A 20,440-nucleotide genomic window follows, 5' to 3' on the forward strand; every position below is an offset into this window, starting at 1 on the left:
GGCGATTTCTCTGGCTCCTCCGCCATTAATTCACCTGTAAGCAATATTCATTATAATCCAACACCTCAACCAAAATCATACAATTTCAAACCCAAACTCGTTTGAAATTCGACCAAAAATCAAGAAATAAATCCAAATGACAATTTCAAAAGATAACATCACCACCGAGCTTAACAATCATCCAAAGCCCAACAATTTCCCGAAATTCCTTAAGACAATCAAAATCCCCAAATTCACGTATAAACCCTAGATCTCAAATCAATTCGGGTAAGTATGTTTCTCACCTATTTGCTGTGAAATTCGGCGTCCACGATGAGTTCTCGCTCTTTCCCGGCGTCTCTTCCTCGGGCGGCGGCCACGGCGAGCTCGCGGCGGTCCTCGTCTCCTCGGCCACGACGCGCGGTGCTCGGGTTTGATGGCTGGATGGCCACAACTTCTATACTGCCTCAGAGTCTTGTACGAATCGGAAACGACATGCGAATAGGAAGCTCGGCGGAGTCTTGGTTGTGCTCGTTTGGAGTTGCGTAGGTCTTCCCGAACCGCTTCTTAAAGAGCGAGAAGTGGTGGTGCTCGTCTACCACGCCGTCGGAGTCTACGACCTGCCTGATGAGAGCATCGTCGCCGTCGGAATCGCCGGAGAGAATCTCCGACGAGGTGTAGCAGAGGAGAAAAAAAGAGAGCGATGGAAAGATAGAATTTCCGACGAGTCGTGGCAGAGGAGAGAAGAGAGAGAGAGAGAGAGATAGAGAGAGAGAGAGAGAGAGAGAGAGATGGGAAGAGAGAATCTTTGACGAGGTATGTGGACGAGCTGATTTGGGAAAACTGATTTGGACGATGCTGGTGGGGGTATTTTTGGTAACTGAATTTCACATTCGCTATTGTTTTAAATAAGTTAATAGATTGGCTATAATTTTAAATTACTCCTTATAATCAGGCTAGTTCTTAACAAATCTCTAAAATAAATATTATTGATTAATGATATGTATATATTTTTTTTAGTAGGGGCACTATCGGCCAGGATTACATGATATATTAGCAGTGCAAAGCGCAGGTGGCACTATCGGCCAAGATTACATAGTAGATGGCACTTTTTGACCAAGATTACATATTTATTAGAATAAATTCTAGGGGGGCATGCATTTCTGTATCCCATGGAGGCTTTGAACCCATGACCTCTCCGTCGAGATGAGTGTGGGATTACCGCTAGACCAAACTAGCTACCACATTAATGATATGTATATATATTATATATTTATATTATTCATATGAATTCATTTATTGCTCAAATATTTCGTGGGATACCTTGAATTTATTTATTGCTCAAATATTTCGCGGGATAATTTTTTGTGCGGTTATTTATGAAGCAACAATATCACATGAAACACCGGATACCAAAACCATTAGTCAAATATTACGATATACCACAAACAGTACGCAAATTATCAGAAGTGTGACACGATTGTAGTAAGCGGTATTTTAACCGTGGTATTTTCCTCTGTTATTATTTCGTGATAATTGTTAGTACTATTAACCATTTGTGTTTAATCCCCTAACAAAATGTTACTTCTTCGTCTATGTGTATAAACATATATATGAATTACACAATTCACGTCAATATATTTGTTTCTTTAGTCTTAACTCGCCTCCGCACTCTTTTAGAAACCAAGTGTTTTGGAAAGGTATATTGATTGGCGTTTGTTAATACTTATTACATGCACGTGTATGATATTATATATATATATATATATATATATATATATATATATATATATATATATATTTACACACACATAAGTGTTTGTGCTTGATGGTGTATTGTTGGCTTATTTTTATTGACAAAAATTTTTTGACAAGATGTCTCTCCATATGTTTCACAACTTGTTGAGAAATCTTGACTGATGTGATCAGAATTTGCGATATCTTTTATGATCTTATAATTTGAGAAGTTTTCGATTTTTCTCAGAATCTTCGACGTGCAATTTTTGCTATGAATCTTGAAAGTTAATAATCATGAATTTTTGTTAATAATTTATGTGCCATGTTAGATAATGAATATTTTTTTTAAATAATATTGAAAGGTTGGCTAAATATGTTTTATGCTGCTTAGTTATGTATGATTTTTTAAAAATCTTTTCTATGAATAATTCATTAATTTAAACTATTTCTCTTAAAAACTGGTGAGGCGTGGCATCGTGAGATGGAGATGCTAGCCGTTGTCTATGAGGATTTAAACTAATTTTGTAGTCTGTTTTTGGCTCAAGAAATTGATTGCATATTCAAATAGTCGAGCGAATCAAGGGTATCTGATGCGAGTCAAAGACTTTTGGCCTTATCCGTGATTGAGCTTCAAGGATAACGTTACCCCTTTTTTTTCTTTTTTCTTTTTTTGAAAGAACGTTACCCTTTTATTAGGAACCAAGATTCGTACTGAAACAGTTCAAAAAAGAATTAGTGAATAAAAGGTGATTTTACGTGACATTGTCCACCACAACAATAATTAAAAATAATACACATACACTCAATCATTCATTCAGTCCTCTGTTCATAATAATAATCTGCTCCCTAAGAGACGTACAAAACCAATCCCACCACAAAGCGTGGTTGTCATAATGGCACAACAAATAATTGTAGAAAATGTATATTCCAAGAACTTGAAACGTAGAAAGACTCCATCTTCAATGGCCTCAAAAAGTGCACTTCATCAATGGTATGTCAAAACCGATATTTTCAAGTTCTCCAGTTCATCTGAAAATCCTAACCTGTAAGGTCAAGAGAATATCAGTGCTCCAAACTAGAAGATTAAGAAGAGTCAGGGAGTGAGAGAAGTAAGTTACTTGGAAAATTAATCGAAAAAAGTCGTGTTAAATCCAATCATCTTAGGACGCCGTTTGCGTCGGGTAGAGCGGTCTGGGCAAGATGAACGGCCTGTGGAAGGAGATAGTATTTGATGTGAAGCTCTTCGAAGATGCCTTTGAGCTCAGTAACCAGTTCGCTTCGCCTTTTGTTCTTCTCTCCGTACTCTTGGAACGTTATTGTGTGGTTCACGTACAGAGCCATTTTCAGCTTGTTCACATTCTCAATCTCGAGAAGCACCACGTTGTGGTTTTCGTGCCAATACTGCGGAGTCTTCTCCACGTACCTGAAATATATATTATCGTTCGATTAACAAAGAGCAAACAAGTAACTCAATTTTATACCATTAAGAGTTGAGAAAATGCTTTCTTACTTCTTGATTTTCTCTCTAAGATGGGCTATCTTATCCATTGGCGTAAGAAAGTCGATAGAGAATTCGACCGTGTCGCCCATATCCGAACTTCTGTAGTAGTTGCTGATCGGCTTCGTCGACAAAACTGAGTTCGGATAGTAGACCTTTTCGTTGTTGAGTTTCAAGAACACCGTTGTCAAGATGTTCATTTCTTCCACAAGAAGCTGTCGCAAACCATTTCAAGTTGGTAAAATAAATAAATAAAAACGGAGCGCGAGCTAATTTTGAGCTTTTTTTTAAAAAAAAAATTTACCGGGACACCATCGACAACGCAACGGTCACCGACGTCAAAGGGGTGCATTACGAAGACGAAGATGATGGCCTCGAAGATGGTCTTGCATGTGTTGCCGAACATGAAAGCCGCGACGACGAGCTGCGATGAGAGAACGAGAAGTACTTTCGTGGTCGCGATCTCCATCAGTAAGAGCCACACAACTACCGTCACAATCGCGAGAATTCCCGTTACGAGCTTGTTCAGCTGTTTCACCGCCGTCTTCGTGTCGTTCAGAGCGTGCGCTAGTGCTTTCCGACCATTGTACACCTTTATCTGCACACAAAAGCAAAAAATAGTAACCAATCTGTTATCTATCATCAAACAGTTTCATCTTGAAACCAAAGTGACTGACGGCTCTTTCCGCTCGCTCATCTCGGACCCGATCCCATTTTTTTTTTTCTGGTCAAGTCCTCATTTGGGCTATGGTGCCAGTTTATGAAGTATCATACACTTCTCCTCACCCCCCAAAATAAAGCTGCCCAACAATTTTATCTCAAAACCAATTCGCTAATGACTCTCTAAGCTCACTCACTCATTTTGGACTCTTATAATAAGTAAAGTTTCATGGCTAGTTTCCATCTCAAACTTTTATTTGTATCTTAAAAGTTTCATCTTTTCCGATACCGCCTCTTTGGGTTCCCGATCCCATTATCTCTGCTTGACATGTCATACTAACTTATAGTTTCACCAATGGCCATTTGAGCTCGCTCACCTGGGACTAACCGGGAATGAAGCAAAACATCAATCTATTACGTATCATAAAGTTCCATCTCAAAACCAACTGTCAGTTTGTCTCTCAAGATCTTTGGACCTAATCCCATTATATATACCAAATCAAAAATCTCACTCGGACTAAATTGGACTTACCACCCAGTCGGTGAGAGACTTGCGGTCGATCCTGCCGTTGTCGGAGCAGGAGAAGAGCGGCATGACGAGGTCGACCTCCTCCTTGATCATGAATCGGAGGAGGTCGTCCTCGTCGATGAACTTGGCCCCGGGCGGGGCCACGTTCCTGAAGATGTGGTACGCCGCCGCCGTCGCCTCCATCTCGCTCGTGATCTCGCGGTCCGTCTGCTCCATCGCCGCCGCGTCCATCGTCGACGATATCGTCGACAGACCCGAACTCGCCACCGCGTCCACAAGCACCTAAGAATAAGGAAATAGCTCAACTTTCAAATTTTCAGCACAGTATAGGCACGGAGATTAAAAATATATACCAAATTACCATTTGAAAAATATACCGACCTTCATGGTCCACGCGGAGACCTTCTCTTGCTTCATCCGGTGGAGCCGAGCCATGTCGATGGTCTCCTTTTTCACGGCGCCGGAGGAGGAGTTTTTGCCGCCGGTGCCGGTGCTTCGGAAGCTGAGATGGCCCATGCTGGGGGAGCGGCCGACGGCCTCGGCTTCCTCGATGGTGGGCGGGCCCGAGAGCGTCTGAAGCACGTACTGATGGAATATGGACTCCTGGATTCGGTCGAAGAACGTGTTGACGTGGAAATTGGATGCGAGGATCTTGAGCAGCGTGGTTTTCACGAGCCAGAGGAGTCCCCCGATGAGGAGCGTCACGAGCGTCCACGTCACCGCGTCGAGAATCCGAGCCTCGGTTTTGGTCCGGGCAACGCCGCGGTTGAAGACGAGGACCCACGTGAGAAGCACGAAGCAGAGCCAAATGAAGACTTGGACGCTCTTCTTGAGGCCGTGGACGAAGTAGAGGACCTTCTTCTTCAGAAGGAAGTTGCGCTCGATTAGGAACACCACGATCTTCATGAACCAGCGAGTCACGAGCATCCCGCAGAAGATCACCATCACCATCACGATCCACTTCCAGAGCTCGAGTCCCCATATGAGCCACCGCCGAAGACTCTCGACCCTCAAACTCGCCGCCAAACACCCGACCAGGCCGAGGAACATCACCAGCTCGACCACCACCTTGGCCTTCACTTTCCGGTGCTTCTCGTTCCGGAGCTTCACTTTCTTGTAGATCTCCTCGCCGTCGTCGTCGTTCTCGTCTGCTAGAGCTGACTTCTGGGCGATCGAGACGGTCCGAGTGGTGATGTTTGGGGAGTTTCGGTACGGCGAGCCGTAACCGGTCGGAGGAGGCGGAGGAGGGTCCTCGAACATCGCGGCGTCCACCGGAGCTGAGGGTTCGCCGAACCTGGACTTGGGCTTCGAGAGGGTCGACCTCGTCAGCGTTTTCCGGCGAGTGAGGCCGTTCGCGGTGGGCTCGGTGTTTGGGGTGGGGATTTTTGGGGGCTTGTTTGGGCTGGGACTGGATCGGGCGATCTCCGGCTTAGGGTTTCCGTTTCCGTTCGCGTTTCCGTTTGCATTCGGCTCAGTCGTCGAGGCTCTCTGAGGAGAGTCGTTTCGGATCTCGACCACGACTTCGCTTCCATTCCCGGCGTTGCGCGGCGGGGTTTTCTCCTTCACTTCCATTTCCGTCCGAAACCCTATTCACTAAAGAATAGCGATATCTCTCTCGTCCCAAAAGAAGACGAGGAAATAAACAGAGCTTGCAGTTGCACTGAGAGAGAGAGAGAGAGAGAGAGCGGTATAATAATAATAATAATATATTTCAATTGATATATAATGTCTGGGCTGTATGCGTGTATTATGTATATTCGCACTTTTCCAAAAGCGACAACTTTCTGGATCTTCATTTTATATTCTTTCTATTATAATTATAAATAAAGTCTACCTAGAAAGAAGAAAAAGCGAAAAGTGAAGTGCTGAAATTTTGGCGCGAAAGTACCTGGATTATCTAAAATTTGAGTCGAGGAGCGAATCTGTAAACAATGAGGTCGGAGAAGGAGATGGTTATGGTGGGTGAGGGAAAAGATTATATTTTTAGGTCTAGATAGTTCGTTTATTCATCTCTGGTTCGAAGTTTCAATTTAGATCCGTTGAAAAGTGAAGCAAAAGATGGAATTTGGGAGTTTTGAAAGTATGGACGTGCTGAAACATCAGAAGAAGAGCATTTATTGGTTTGTGAGAAGAAAGACAAAACCTTGGAATGCTGGATCTCATTTATTGATTTTGAAGCTATTAGATTTTTTTTATTTATTTATCCCAGCTATTTAGAGAAACTTTGTTTATTTTTTTAGAAGCTATTAGAAGAGCATTCATTTATTTATTTATTTATTTTTTTTATCTTTTAAGTTGGGGTTGTCTTTTTTTTTTTTAACTATAAATTGAATACCGACACAAAATAGAATAGTTATGGGAAAAATAAACAAAAACCAACCCAAATAAAAAATTTGACACATTTATTACTAAATCAGTTATGCAAAAACAATAATACTCTTAATGAAATCTATCACGAAATTGAAGGATTTTGTGACACATTTATCACGAAATTCTTTAATTTCAAGACACATCTGTCACGAAATCATAAATATCATGATAGATGTGTCACAAAATCTTGAAAAAAAAGCATCTTCGATCTGAGTTTCGCAATTCTTCGACAAAGGGAGAGGATCAGGCGAAGCCCGCCGTTCTCGATGATAAGGACCCGTTCCGTCCTTGAAGAGCTTCATCAGCGCCGCCACAGTTTTCTACATTGAAGGCTCTATCCGATAATAGCAGCGTCGCCGAGGCCAACTCGACTTCTAACTCCGCTCTGGTCACCAGCTTCCATGAATTGGACAACTTTTCGCCCCAATCAAACTGACTGAATCTCGAAAATAAAATCATGACAAAGACGATTGGATCCAAAACAATTTCGTGATCTAAAATCCAAAATAGAATTCGTCTACAAAAACAAAAAAATCAAAATTCATGATACCCATTCACTTCCGAATATCTTTCGCCGAACTCGTAACTCGCCACCGCAAACCGACTCTTCTTTTGGTTCTCTAGCCAGCGACGGAGAGGCAGTGACCAAGACCACGCTGAGACTCTCAAGTATGTGACAAATTGAGTCTGTGAACAAAATTCACCAAATTGAGTAACGGCACAAGAGGTCGGCGGCGCAAGTTCGGTCTGTGGTGGCGTCGATTGGCTACTATTCTATCATTAACGGAGCTTGATCTGTGGCCGCCCCCTTTCTTCTTGGCGCCGCCGTCGTCCCCTTTCTCCACTGTGGTGGTCTTCCACAAAAGATTCGAGGTCCTCGTCGTCTTCTTCAAGTGGCTGAGCTCGTGTCGTTACGAATCCGGCGAAGCTCAAAATATTTTTGTTGTTAATTTTATTCTTAGATTAGATTTTTTTAAAGGCTGATGAGGAATGAGGAAAGAAGAGTATAAATGAAAAGGTTATTACAGTATTTGCACAAGTGATTTAGTAATACATGTGTCGAATTTTATTTTTGGTTGATTTTTCTTATTGCTGTCATTTTTCGACAGTTATTGTGTATAAAACTCATCACAACTAATTACTAGTATTTAACTATTATACAACTAATTACCTACGTATCAAGCCTAAGTATGACTTCTTAAATTTGTTTTCGTTATTTATTAAATATTTTAATTTTCCATGTTATATTTATTCTAGACCCCTCCTAATATTTTATTTATTTATTATTATTGGTTCCCCCTAATAAATGTTTCTAGCTCGTTTCTGTCATTAATGATAATTTTCTAATAACAAACAAAAACTAAACTGATAGGAGACAAAGATATGATTTGAGTTAGCCATAGCATTGACGAGATCGCATTTTTTCAATGTGCCTCACCATCTCAAATGGACCAACGATCTAACTCATATTTCAATAAATAGTTATAATCAAGACCCATCAAAAGAATAGAGATCTGAAAATTACTTCAAACTCATTATGAGATTGTTTTGACCATCGTGTGAAAGTGGTCCAAAAGCACCATATTTACGTGGTCTGTCTGACAACTCCGTGTGAAATTTGGGAATATGATATCTGTATAACACGTGTTGTAGCATTGAAGTGAGAATTTACCGAAGAAGAATTAGAAGGAAAAAAAAATGTAATAGTCCTGTAGGATTGCATGGTTATTTTTTTATGTTGTACTGGGATGTATTTTCTTTTGCGGAATTGATTTTTGTCCCGAATCGTAAACCGTGACGATCCACTCACGTTCTGACACGTGACAGTTCGTTGTCACGTGTCAGCACGTGAGTGGATCGTCGCGGTTTACGATTCGGGACAAATAGCATTGCTTTTTCTTTTGACGTTGGATTTAATTTTAATATTGTTTATCGTCGAATGTGCCAACCTCAGTTTTAAACATGATAATCGTGCTTTGTTTTCAATTTTCAAGTATAGAATTATTGAATCTTGCCACAATAAATAAACGCAAATATAGAAAGAAAATATCTCACAAGCAAGTTTCATCATAAAAAAAATGAAGGAAACAGATTTTGTTGTTGTAGAGTGCATATATGTATATTATTACTAAAATATTTAATCTAGATAAATAGTTTTTTAAACTGGATATCAAGATTCATTAAATTTTTAATTTTTGTTTACAAATGAAAAAGCTGACAAGTGATTTAAAGGGCTAATATATTGTTGGTAAAATATCAATAGTATCTTTTGTGTTTAATCGAAATGCGAGATTTATCCTCTCAATTTCTAGGAAATATCAGACATATCCCTCCAGTTTAATATAAATGACATATACATCCCTACAAAAATGTTATATTACAAATATCACCATTTTTCGTTTATTTTTTACAAAAAAATAATTTGAAATCCCCTAAATACCCTTAATGAAATAATTTTTATCTTCTATTCTATATACAAAAAAATTAAATTAAAAAATTTCTTTATAAAAAGTTAAGGGTTTTTTTTTATAAAGAGAGATTTTGATTTTTTTTAATAAAATAGTAAATAAATATTTATTCTATTAAGGGTATTTTGAGGAGTTCAAATTATTTTTTTGTAAAAAAATAAACGAAAAGGGTGATATTTGTAATATAACATTTTTTTAGGTGAGGTATATGTCATTTATATTAAACTGAAGGGATATGTCTGATATTTCTAGAAATAAAGGGTATAAATCTCGCATTTCGATTAAACATGAGATACTCTAGATATTTTCCCTATATTGTTTACAGCTGGCAATCAATTATCACCCTTTTAAAGCAAAATTATCGTGATCATCCGTGGAGGTTAATATTGCAAAGAACAAAATAAACTATAGGAGAAAAACCATCACTACCACCAAGCTTCAAAAGTGTATCATTGATTTCAATCCAATTATTACAGCCACGTATTTCCTTGTTACAAATAACGTCAAGTATTATAGCACGCCTCTATATCACAAAAGCAGGTCTGCCACTATCAGTATAGTACGTCCAAAACTCAAAAGTAATTTTTTGAGAACAAAAACTGTATTATTGATGATTTTAACGAAGATTGAATAGAATTCAAGCGGTTATAAATTCCTACAAATAGTTGAAACTGTTTAGAGAAAGAGCACGAAGTAATCATAAAAGATAACTAAAACTCCTGAGAGACAAACAGCAACAAAGATGTCCGAAAACATCTGACGGGATTTCTCCCTCGCCCTCCGAAAAGAGAACTAGCTTTTTGGCTGGCCCTCAAAAGAACCATTTCTTTTGGGGGTTTTTAAGCCCGGTGATTCAAAAACCATGACTTCGATAAGGTCGTTGCCGTCCTTGAGGTCTCCATGTTTTCCTTCGCACCTTTATATTTCCGATGAGATCGAGCTAGCTTGCCTTGGCCGGGCTGATTGCAAATCATAACCTCCCCGGACAGCAGTCTGCGTTTTTTTGTGGACGAGTCGACGAGCAGTGGCACGGGCCCAAAAATGGGAGTGGGGCGATGCTGGTCAGTTTCAGAAATTTGGGCTTTTTTCCCTTGGGTTTTTTGTTCAGCAGCAGTAGATGAGTCATGAGCTGACCCAAAGTCTAACAAGCCCTCAGGGTTTGATATGGGCTTGTCAAAATTAGGCCCAAAGTCTGACTCTGAATAACGATCTAAAGGAATTGTCGAGCGATTTCCTCGTGCGACCTCAACGCCTGGAATTGCGGCCGAGATTTGAGGCGATTTCAATCCCGCTTCAATCGGCGAGATATCTCCTGGGGAAAGGGGGATTGACGCGCGATCTTCGGGGATTTGGAGCGAAGATTTGGGGATGTTGCGATTGAGGCGGATCGCGGAAGAATCTGCGGGAACGGGACGCGGAATTCTCGGCTTCGTTGAACTGACATAATTAATTCATAAAGCGGTTTACTCGATACGGGAAAAAATGTCTTTATATTTTTCATAACGAATTAAGGGAAAAATAAAAAAAAATGTATCATAACAAATGAATTATTACTGTTCCATTTCGCTAAGCTTATTAAGCCCAATTTTATTTTATTTTTTTAATTTCAGCCATTTCAAACTGTTTAGTAAACAACTTTTAATAAAAATTTCAAAAGCGTTTTTGAAAATTAAACAAAACTTGAAAAAGTTACAAATAGTAAGTTGTGATAAAAGCATGTTATTTAATCCCACAAAAAAAAAGCATGTTATTTAATACAATTATTTTTATATCCTCGTCCAGTCATTCATAAATTGATATAACAAAAAAAATATATGATCACAAAATACACCAGAGCTAAAAATATACGTATTTGTAGTTTTTAACAAGTCGCACCTCCATTCACAAAATATACCGAGTCATAAAACTTAAACTATATGCTACAATCTCTCTAACAAATTTCTCAAACAAAAATGTATCTTTCAATTACTGAGTCGCACATCATACTCTATCACAACATTTACCGAGTCACAATACTTACATTATCTCTTATCATTTATCTACCAAATATCTATAACAAAATATATATTCTCAACAATAAATATACTCATTTACGAAATTAAGTGTATAAATATCACACTTATTCTCTGGAGAACGTACTCCACAAAATAAACAGCAACTATGCGAGGATCAAAAATGTTTTAATTTCTTCGTAAACTCTGTATATCAAGATGTCTATTTTGGTCTTTTTCTATAATCATATTTATTTTACCAAATGCTAAAACTGATTACCAGCAAAAGCTAATTTAAAAACAGTTTACCAAACACCTGTCTGTTTTTGAAAAAAACAGTTTTTTTTCAAAAACAAAATTTAAAAGCACTTTTTGTTAAAAGCAAAGATATGCTAAACGGTGCCAATACTGTTGCCTATACGGTTATAGAGCATCTCAAATGCTAACGCTATATTTAGTATAATTTTTACACAAAATATGGTATAACTTTTACATATATTTTTGTTTTACTCTAATGGCATTACTTAGGGCCAGCTCGAACTCATTAGGGCCCTATGCGAATTAATATTTTGGGGCCCTTCAATAATATAACCTTCAATAATGTAAGAATTTAAAAAAAAATATATATATATATATATATATAATCAAGTTTCTCATTCATCCAAACATAACACGCTTAGTCTGGAGAATTTCTAATTCTTCGATGGCAACATCAATTTGAATATCTTTAGTCTGGGGAATTTCGCTCACATTGTTAACAGCAAATTATCAAATCATGCCAAATAATTAATCCCAACAAGAACTCATAATTTTGAATATTGTAAACTGCTAGAGTATCATCATCACTTTTTATCTTGGCATCTTCATTACTGTTTGCCAAAAACCTTAAATATATTTTATCTGCGGGGGCTTGGTATGTTACTGCTTTAACGTTATCAATACGACTTTCCCAACATGTTTTCGACAATGGCTTGATAGTGAGACCTTTCACATGATCACTAAAGACTTTCCATCTCTTTGTAGAAGCTGAGAATAATGTGTATATCTGTTGTAAGACACCAAAACACGAAAAAACTTTGGGACAATAATTAGCCATATCACAAAGCATAAGATTTAGAGAATGACAAGCACTAAGTGAATAAAATACTCTAGGATTCTTTTCAAGCATTCTACTTTGTACACCTTTATTTTTTTTCTTTCATGTTAGCACAATTATCATATTCATGCCCTCTTATATCATCAACATTAAGATGAAGAGCCTAAAAAACATGAATAAGTTTATTAAAGAGTCCAAGCTCTGAAGTGTCATCTACCTTTATGAACTCTTTAAAAAACTTTTCAACCATAATTGGACTTTTGGAAATATTTGTGCAGCTCACTACTAGAGACATTTGTTATGCATTGGTAACGTCCGGCGTACAATCAAGTATAACTAAATAATATTTTTCTTATTTGATTGTAGAGACAATCGAGAGTTTCACCTTACTTGCCATCAATTGAATCATTTCATTTTAAATTTTGTGGCTCAAATAATGATGATGAATTTCCTTTTTCAAGATACGGCGAACATGTTCTTGCATCGTAGGGTCAAATTCTGCAAGCAATTCTACCATTTGTAGAAAAAGCTCATTCATCTCTTCATATATTTTTTCATTATCCTCGCAAAATACCAAATTATTTATCCCAAGCCTTTTTACAACATCAAGTATCATTTTTAAGCTTGTTTCCAATGCTCCTTTCTTTGTTGATCAGTTCTTTTAAACTTGAATCAATGGTTGACACTTGTTTAAGACTTTTTTTTTTTTTTTTCTAAATCCACCCAATTAGCAATAACATCAACATGTAGCCTACTTCTTTCATAACTGTAAAATCGTGCGGAAATATTATGCCAATCATTTAAACTTTCATCTCCTAACTGGCCTATAAAATCGTGATCCAGATAATTATGTTGGATCATCTCTAATGGGGGCACTCAAAACCCTCATTTTGAGGGTTTTGAGTGCTCCAATGAGAAGTATTGAGGACTCTAAAAACTTCATTTTGAGGGTTTGAAGAGTGAAAACTCAAATTTGAGGGTCTACTATTCACACCTCAAAAAATGTTGCGTAATTATAGTCATTTATTTTGTATAAATTATTAAAATTGACCCCGCTTCCAAAATTTAATCAAATATTTTATTTTTTGGTGCATACAAATAAGAATATTATAATTAAATCAAATAATTTGATATATTTACTAATGACGAATTAAAAAAAAACAAAACACATATTATTAATATTAAAATTAAAATTAACACAAACTAATCTATATTTTATTATTATTCGAGTAATATTTTATAAAGTATGTGTTATTATTATTTGTGTGTAATTTTATATCCTCATATATGTTTTTTTTTTTGTGTAATTTTATGTTTTCATGTATGTTTTATTGAAATGTAACATTATATTGTGTATGTGTTATTATTATGTATGAAAGTATAATAATATTTAATATTATAAAATATTAAAGATTGATATGTAATATAAATAAATTTCGGGTAACCTAGCAACATAGCCAATTTCAATTATGGTTCCAAGGATGCAGCCAACGTTTGGTAAATTTTATAATCTAACTATTTACATAAATAAACGATTATAAAATATCGAAAATACCTTATATAACATAAATTATAGAAACCAACTACTAGCCAACGTTTCAATCAGCCAAAACTTATCGCGTGTAAAATAAACGAAAATTAATTAAAATTAACCCAAGAAAACTTACAGCCAAAATTTATCGCGTGTAAAATAAACGAAATTAAATTTAACCCAAGAAAACTTGACTTACATTATGAATTATGCAGATTTGAATGCCATTTTCAAATCAACTAATTAAACTATAAAAAAAAAAAGAAATAAAATATTATGAACTATAAAAAGTTGATGTGTATTTTTTTTTTCTAAAGGAAAAAAGTTGACGTGTATTAAAACGTTGGCTATATGTTGATGTTAGCCGATTTTAATAAAAGATAATCTAATAATTTGCTAAATGAATAATAAAGTCACGTCATCATCCGTGGTTAGATTTAAAGCTTAGATGAAACGTTGGTTAAATTGCAATACCAACGTTTGAAGTGACTTAGTCCGACTAATTTTTGAAGTTTAAAAATCTCAAAATAAAAGTCTCTAAAAGATATTTAAACTCTCGTTTTTAATGTTTGAGAATCAAAATGAGGGTCTCATTAGAGTTGAGTTGCCCTAAGAGTATAAAAAATTATTATTAAAAAAAAAAAAAAATATTAGTCCTGCACATGTGGCCAAGAAGAACCAATATCTTTGTTCGATGATCAAGAAAAATAATGGTAAGTGTTACAGTTGTAGCAATTAAATAAACGATTTGTTATTTCATGTTTGTTCCTTTTTTTACAGTTGCTACAGCCGTAATAATAAAAATTACGATTGTAGTTCGTAATTGATGCATTTTTCTTTTACCCGATCGCTTCAAAAATTTGTGGCCTGTAAATGTTGTGAATATGTTATAGTAAAGTAACATTTCCATACACCGGCCTCAATGTGCCTAACTTGAAATTAATTTTCCATAAGAAAAATTCTGCTTTCTCTAAAGTGAAAAAAACACATAAGTAGTATCAAGCTGATTTAGACAAACTAAACCACCTCAATGGCAGAGAAACAAGAAAACCAAATATTGAAAAAGAGTTTTATCCTTACATGTTCAAGCATACCAATTATACCAACTAAGAATTTACATAGATTTGTATTTAAAGAAGTCAGAATATTATCCAAAGATTTAGTAAGCACTTAACATAATAAAATCATAATACAGCAGAAACCGTTCATAGAACTTCATACCATATACCTCCAAATCATATAAATATATGACAATGAGTCCAAATAATTTGAATAATATTATTTGATTATTGGATAGCTGGTCCTGCAAATGGAGGGCAGGTTTTAAGCTGGTGGAAACTGAAAGTGACTATTACATAACCTGACGACCCAACTTGGTGTCCACATTTTCTCTCTTTACATTCCGCACTTACTTATAATGGGTCCATTGCGGGATTTGAAAAACAAAATATCAAAAAGCATGAAATAAATATGTGAATGGAGTTTCAATTTTCCTGCCTATCCTCATGATGTCACATTTAGCTTGAAAACGACATCTAAAATTAGTTGAGATTAATTAGTCACAGTTTTTGTGTGTGCTAGTTAGAACTATAAGAGTTTTCAAGAATACTAGAACATGTTGTTATAACAAGATATATATATATATATATATATATATATATATATATATATATATATATATCCAATAAAGAAAAACACGACACATTATTTGTTGTCCTCACAAATTAATTTAGCGTTGAAAGCATGCGCATAGAATATATAATGTTCTTCTTATTATTATTATATAATTGTGTGAATGTCAAGTTTAGTTTGCCTTCATTCACGGCGTTTAATACTCAATGGCTTGTAGTTTACTTATTAAATTTTGAATTGTATATTATTATAATGGAGTATTTGTAGAAAAAAATTTATAAAATATATGATAGAGAGGAGCACTCGTCTTCTAATTAGTTATTTGATTGTGACCGACTTTGTATGAAACCTAGTAACATATTATTAGGAACAAAACCGGGATAAATTGTTTCATAAAAATTAATAGTGAATCGCATTATTTTGCAAGAGTGGACTTTGGGATATTGTATTGAGGATTGAAGTGCTTGTGGAAAAGGACGGCCAAAGACAAGGGTCTTGGATTCCATGATGAGCAACTAAGGTCAATAATACATCCACCACTTCCATTCATGATGTCGTACGGAAGTAATGGTCTTAACTCTTAAATTATTCTCCACCACTTTTTTTTAATATAACATTTGTTCGAAGCAAATTATTAGATAATGGACATAATAAAACTACGTATTTCAAATTTTTTTTTTTAAGAACGAAGGATATGATTTCAAGATTATAATCATTTTAACTTTAGAATTGGATGAAAGTACAATGTGTATGAACTTTTACGAGACATAAGGTGAACTCCATTCAATTTCCCTAAAAAAAAAAAGAAAAAGAAAAAGTGCATTTATAGTGTAATACCCTTTATTTAATAGATGTGCTTGACCATAAAAACTAATTAATATTAATATTGTAACTATAGACGTACATTGACATTTTGGATTCTAAAACAACATTATCAGGGGGGAAAATATATTTTATAAATCCTTCTTTCCACTGTAGTAGCACGTTTCTTTCGAGAAAAATAATACTTATATATATATATATATATATATATATATATATTAAAGTTATATGTAATCAATAAATATGTCATCCGTATAGTTTTCGTTTGGAAGTGGGGCAATATACGCATATATAAATGTTTATATGTATATTAATCAACGAGATTATACATCTAAATACCTTTGTGGGACCGTAATCTAGGTGGATATTCAAGTATGACGAGCTCATTAAGTATGATTCCAAAGTGTAAACATCGCACTTTTTGTAATAAGGCTCGCATTTAATTATCTTTGGGGTCATGTATATGTACATATAAGCTCTTGTAAGACATATGAAAAGAAGTACACAAAGATTATATAAATTATATTCGAAAGTTTTGGGAGAAATGGTGACAATAGTACTTAATGTTTGGTCAAAATATTACTTATATACTCAATGTTTTTTTTTTGCAAAAATAACACACGTTACGTTATATTGATTCCGTTATTACTCGGACCGTTAAGTTCAAACATAAATTTTAATGACAAAGTATTTACGTGTAACTAAATTTGAAACTTTTAGTATTTTTGCAAAAAAAAAAAAAAATAAATATATAAATAGTATTTTATCTAAACATTGAGTATTTTTGTCACCATTTCTTCTAATTTTGTTTTTCTTCTCCTCCATTATTAATACCAAACGAAGATTTTCTAGATGAACATACATATATAATATATGAATGACGTTAGGTTGAGATAAGATTTGGACCCGCACGTATTCCTCGTCAACCTACTCTACTTATATTACTAATTGCAATATTAGGTACAATTTTTTTTTTTGGCTTCTATAAAATGACCGCATGCCAAAAAGAATATTCTGCTGATAAATAATATATTGATTACTAGATATTGGTAAAAGCTGACTCGCCTAGTCGACAAAATCGAAACTATAAGAAGCTCCCAAATAATAAGATGACTTGGATGTCAATAACTTAATATACTACTAAGAACATGGATATTTAATAAAGTAAAATAAATAAAGATAAAAATAAATAGTATAATAATTAATAATTAATAATAATAATAAAAAATACTAGCCTTTTCCTCCGGATAGAGCCATTTCTTGGTCACTCAAGAACTGAACGTGACCGAAATTAGTGACTCGAACGTCCAAAGCATGGTCCAATATATATTACTGGGCTTGAGATCAACACGTATAAATTTGGGCCTATATCCGTAAAGAAACTCCATAGCTTGTGAATCTCCAAGGCCCGGCCCAATATCTTAGTCAACGTAGGAATCTGCAAGCCTGGATTTCTAAATCTGACTCCCCATTTTTTTCTCGGCCCATGGACACCAACCCATGGGGAAATGGCCGGATGTAGTAGTGTTTTCAATGATTTGGACCAAAATATAGAGTTTCTTGTTTTGGACACTTTTAGTAATTGTTGAAGTGAGCAAGTACATATTTACCCTTGAGTTAATTTTTTGTTTTGAAAATACCCATTTCCCAAATACCGAGTATATCAAAATCAAAACGAAATTGAAACCCATTTTCATCTCCTTCTTCGCGCGTATCTAAAACCCTCACCCAGTTCGCCTAAATCGCCGGGTGCCCTCCCCCACGTCGCCGAAATCGCCGGAAACCCTCCCCCACGTCGCCGAAATCCCGGGAACCATCACCCACGTCGCCGAAATCGCCGGGGCTGTTTCAAATCTCTCTTAAATATCTCAGGTTTGTTGCTAATCTTCATTATTCTTTCAAATCTCTACGAATCCCATTTTTTGAAACCCAAAATCGCAGAAAACGACGGCCAAAAAACGCGCGTCGGTTCGGAAGAGTCCGAGGACGATGAAGAAAGCTCCGGCGCCGCTGAAGAAAAATCTTTCTCCGGCCAAGAAGCCAACAACGTCTCGAGTGAAGAAACCAAAACCGGTCATTGACTCACCGGCGTCAAATTCAGATGAGACATCGCAATTTCAACTCAGAAAACGAAAACCAACTGTAAATGAGGTAAATTTCTTCACTTTGAGTGTTTTGGGTAACTTTTTGATGGCATGCAAAGCTGAATTTGAGTTATTATTGATGTGATTGTAGAGGTCTTTGATCTACATTTTCTGTGTTTTGAAAACTTCATAGGTTATAATTTCTGTAATTGTAGACATTTAAAGCTATAGTTCCTAGAATTGTATATGTTTATGTCTACAATTTCACACCATTTTGTTGTTGTAGACTATTTTTTTCGACATCTACAATAGCTGTAATTGTAGACTTTTATTTCGAGAATTTTTGTGAATGTAGCCATTTATAGGAACTGTAGATGTAAATGGCTACAGTCACGAGAATTGTAGACATAAAGGTATACAATTTCAGAAATTGTAGACTCTTTTTTGTATGAGTACTGTTTGTGTAGATATAATTCTGGTGATATGTGTAGATTTTCATGTTTTTTTCTTCACTTATGAGGTAAATTTCTTCATTTTGAGCGTTTTGGGTAACTTTTTTATGGCATGCAAAGCTGAGTTTGGGTTATTATTGATGTGATTGTAGAATGTTTGATCTACATTTATAGTGTTTTTAAAACTTAATAGGTTATAATTTCTGTAGTTGTAAACATTTATAGTTATAGTCACTAGAATTGTAGATGTTTATGTCTATAGTTTCACACCATTTTGTTGTTGTAGACTATTCTTTTCGACATCTAAAATTTCTGGAATTGTATAGTTTTATGTCTAGAATTTTTGTGAATGTAGCCATTTATATAACTATTTATATGAACTGTAGATATAAATGACTACAGTCACGAGAATTGTAGACATAAAAGTCTACAATTTCAGAAATTGTAGACATAATAGTCTACAATTCCAGAAATTGTAGACATAACAGTCTACAATTCCGGAAATTATACCCATAACAGTCTACAATACCAGAAATTGTAGACATAACAGTCAACAATTCCAAAAATTGTAGACTGGTTTTTGTATGAACACTTTTTTTTGTAGATATAATTCTGGTGATATGAGGAGTGTTTGTGTAGATTTTCATGTTTTTTTCTTGGTATATGCAGGGATTTGTGAGGTTTATTGCCGAAGAACAGATTGTCGACCATAATTTCAGCTTCTTCGGCGCATTGGACAAGTTTGAGGAGACGATGGCCATGTCTCCCGATGAGAATGAGTTGTTTAGTGCGTCGTGTTTCGGCCAGTTCCTTGATCATCCAAAAATCACCAAATCATCTAAAATTATTAATCACCTGTTGATGAGGGTTGGTGATTTTGAGGGGGTCGAGTCAGATGACGCGATCTACGGAGAGATTGGCGGGGAACCGAGACCTTTTACAGCAAAGCAGTTCGCGGAGATAACTGGTCTTCGCTACGTCGATGACTACAGCCCCTGTGACGTGGAGATTACCGATGTAGAAGGTAGCTTGTTCTAAGAAATCTTCCTTGGAGGCGTCGTGAAGAATCGGGGAGTGTTGACGTCAATGCTAAGTAAAAGCAAGTCTTGGGAGAACACTCAAAAGCGAGTGAAGTTGTTACTACTTCACTTCCTGACGAACATTCTTCTCGCCGCTCCGGCTCACACCCCGATACAAAACATGTCTTGGGCAATGCTTGTCGAGGACTTGGATGAATTCAACAAACATCCATGGGGGAACGTGGCGTGGAATTTTTCTTCCACGGATAGGTGCGGAAGTATGTTATGAAGATGGCTTCCAAGGCCGAGTCGAAGCAAAAAATCAACTTCCCGGGTTTCGTCTACCCGCTTCAAGTCTGGACGTACGAGTGCCTGCCTGTGCTGACTGCTCTAAAGCTCTGCCAACAAGTGTCTGAAACCGCCGTACCACTTATACGGCGGTGGAAAACAAATGCGCATGTCTTGGATTCAAGACTGAATGAGATTAATTTCCAGGATGTAGAATTCAGACCACTTGGCGCTGAGGTTGAGGATATACTCCCTCAGAAGAAGAAGCAGAAGTTTAAGCAGAA

The 20,440-nt window shown here is 36.0% G+C and overlaps 1 protein-coding gene across 2 annotated transcripts; it reads right to left on the minus strand.

Moving 5' to 3' along the window:
* Nucleotides 1-2,494: 2,494 nt before the first annotated feature.
* LOC149391801 (mechanosensitive ion channel protein 10-like) lies at nt 2,495-6,559 on the minus strand. 2 transcript variants are annotated; one of them, XM_089619400.1, is made up of 7 exons: nt 6,292-6,559; nt 4,785-5,989; nt 4,407-4,685; nt 3,519-3,812; nt 3,227-3,429; nt 2,835-3,139; nt 2,495-2,759 (listed from the first exon to the last, which is right to left on the minus strand). In XM_089619400.1, exons 2-6 carry the CDS (start codon nt 5,973-5,975, stop codon nt 2,872-2,874), a joined length of 2,235 nt encoding a protein of 744 aa, XP_089475526.1. In that variant the 5' UTR covers nt 5,976-5,989; nt 6,292-6,559; the 3' UTR covers nt 2,495-2,759; nt 2,835-2,871. The 2 variants fall into 2 exon arrangements, with proteins under 2 accessions (XP_089475526.1, XP_089475524.1); XM_089619398.1 differs by lacking the exon at nt 6,292-6,559 and having other exon boundaries at nt 4,785-6,198.
* Between the last annotated feature and the right edge of the window lie 13,881 nt (nt 6,560-20,440).

This window comes from Urtica dioica, chromosome 7 (assembly GCF_054948205.1).
Source record: "Urtica dioica subsp. dioica isolate 48M chromosome 7, U.dioica_male_clone48M_v1_H2, whole genome shotgun sequence".
NCBI classification, from domain to species: domain Eukaryota; kingdom Viridiplantae; phylum Streptophyta; class Magnoliopsida; order Rosales; family Urticaceae; genus Urtica; species Urtica dioica.

Excerpts from the sequence above, each read along its gene's own strand:
- LOC149391801 (XM_089619400.1), bottom strand. The coding sequence starts at position 5,975 with ATGGAAGTGAAGGAGAAAACCCCGCCGCGCAACGCCGGGAATGGAAGC. Across the intron at positions 3,813-4,406 it reads AGTCTCTCACCGACTGGGTG|ATAAAGGTGTACAATGGTCG; the intron begins GTAAGTCCAATT and ends TTTTGTGTGCAG. Across the intron at positions 3,430-3,518 it reads GCGTTGTCGATGGTGTCCCG|CTTCTTGTGGAAGAAATGAA; the intron begins GTAAATTTTTTT and ends GGTTTGCGACAG.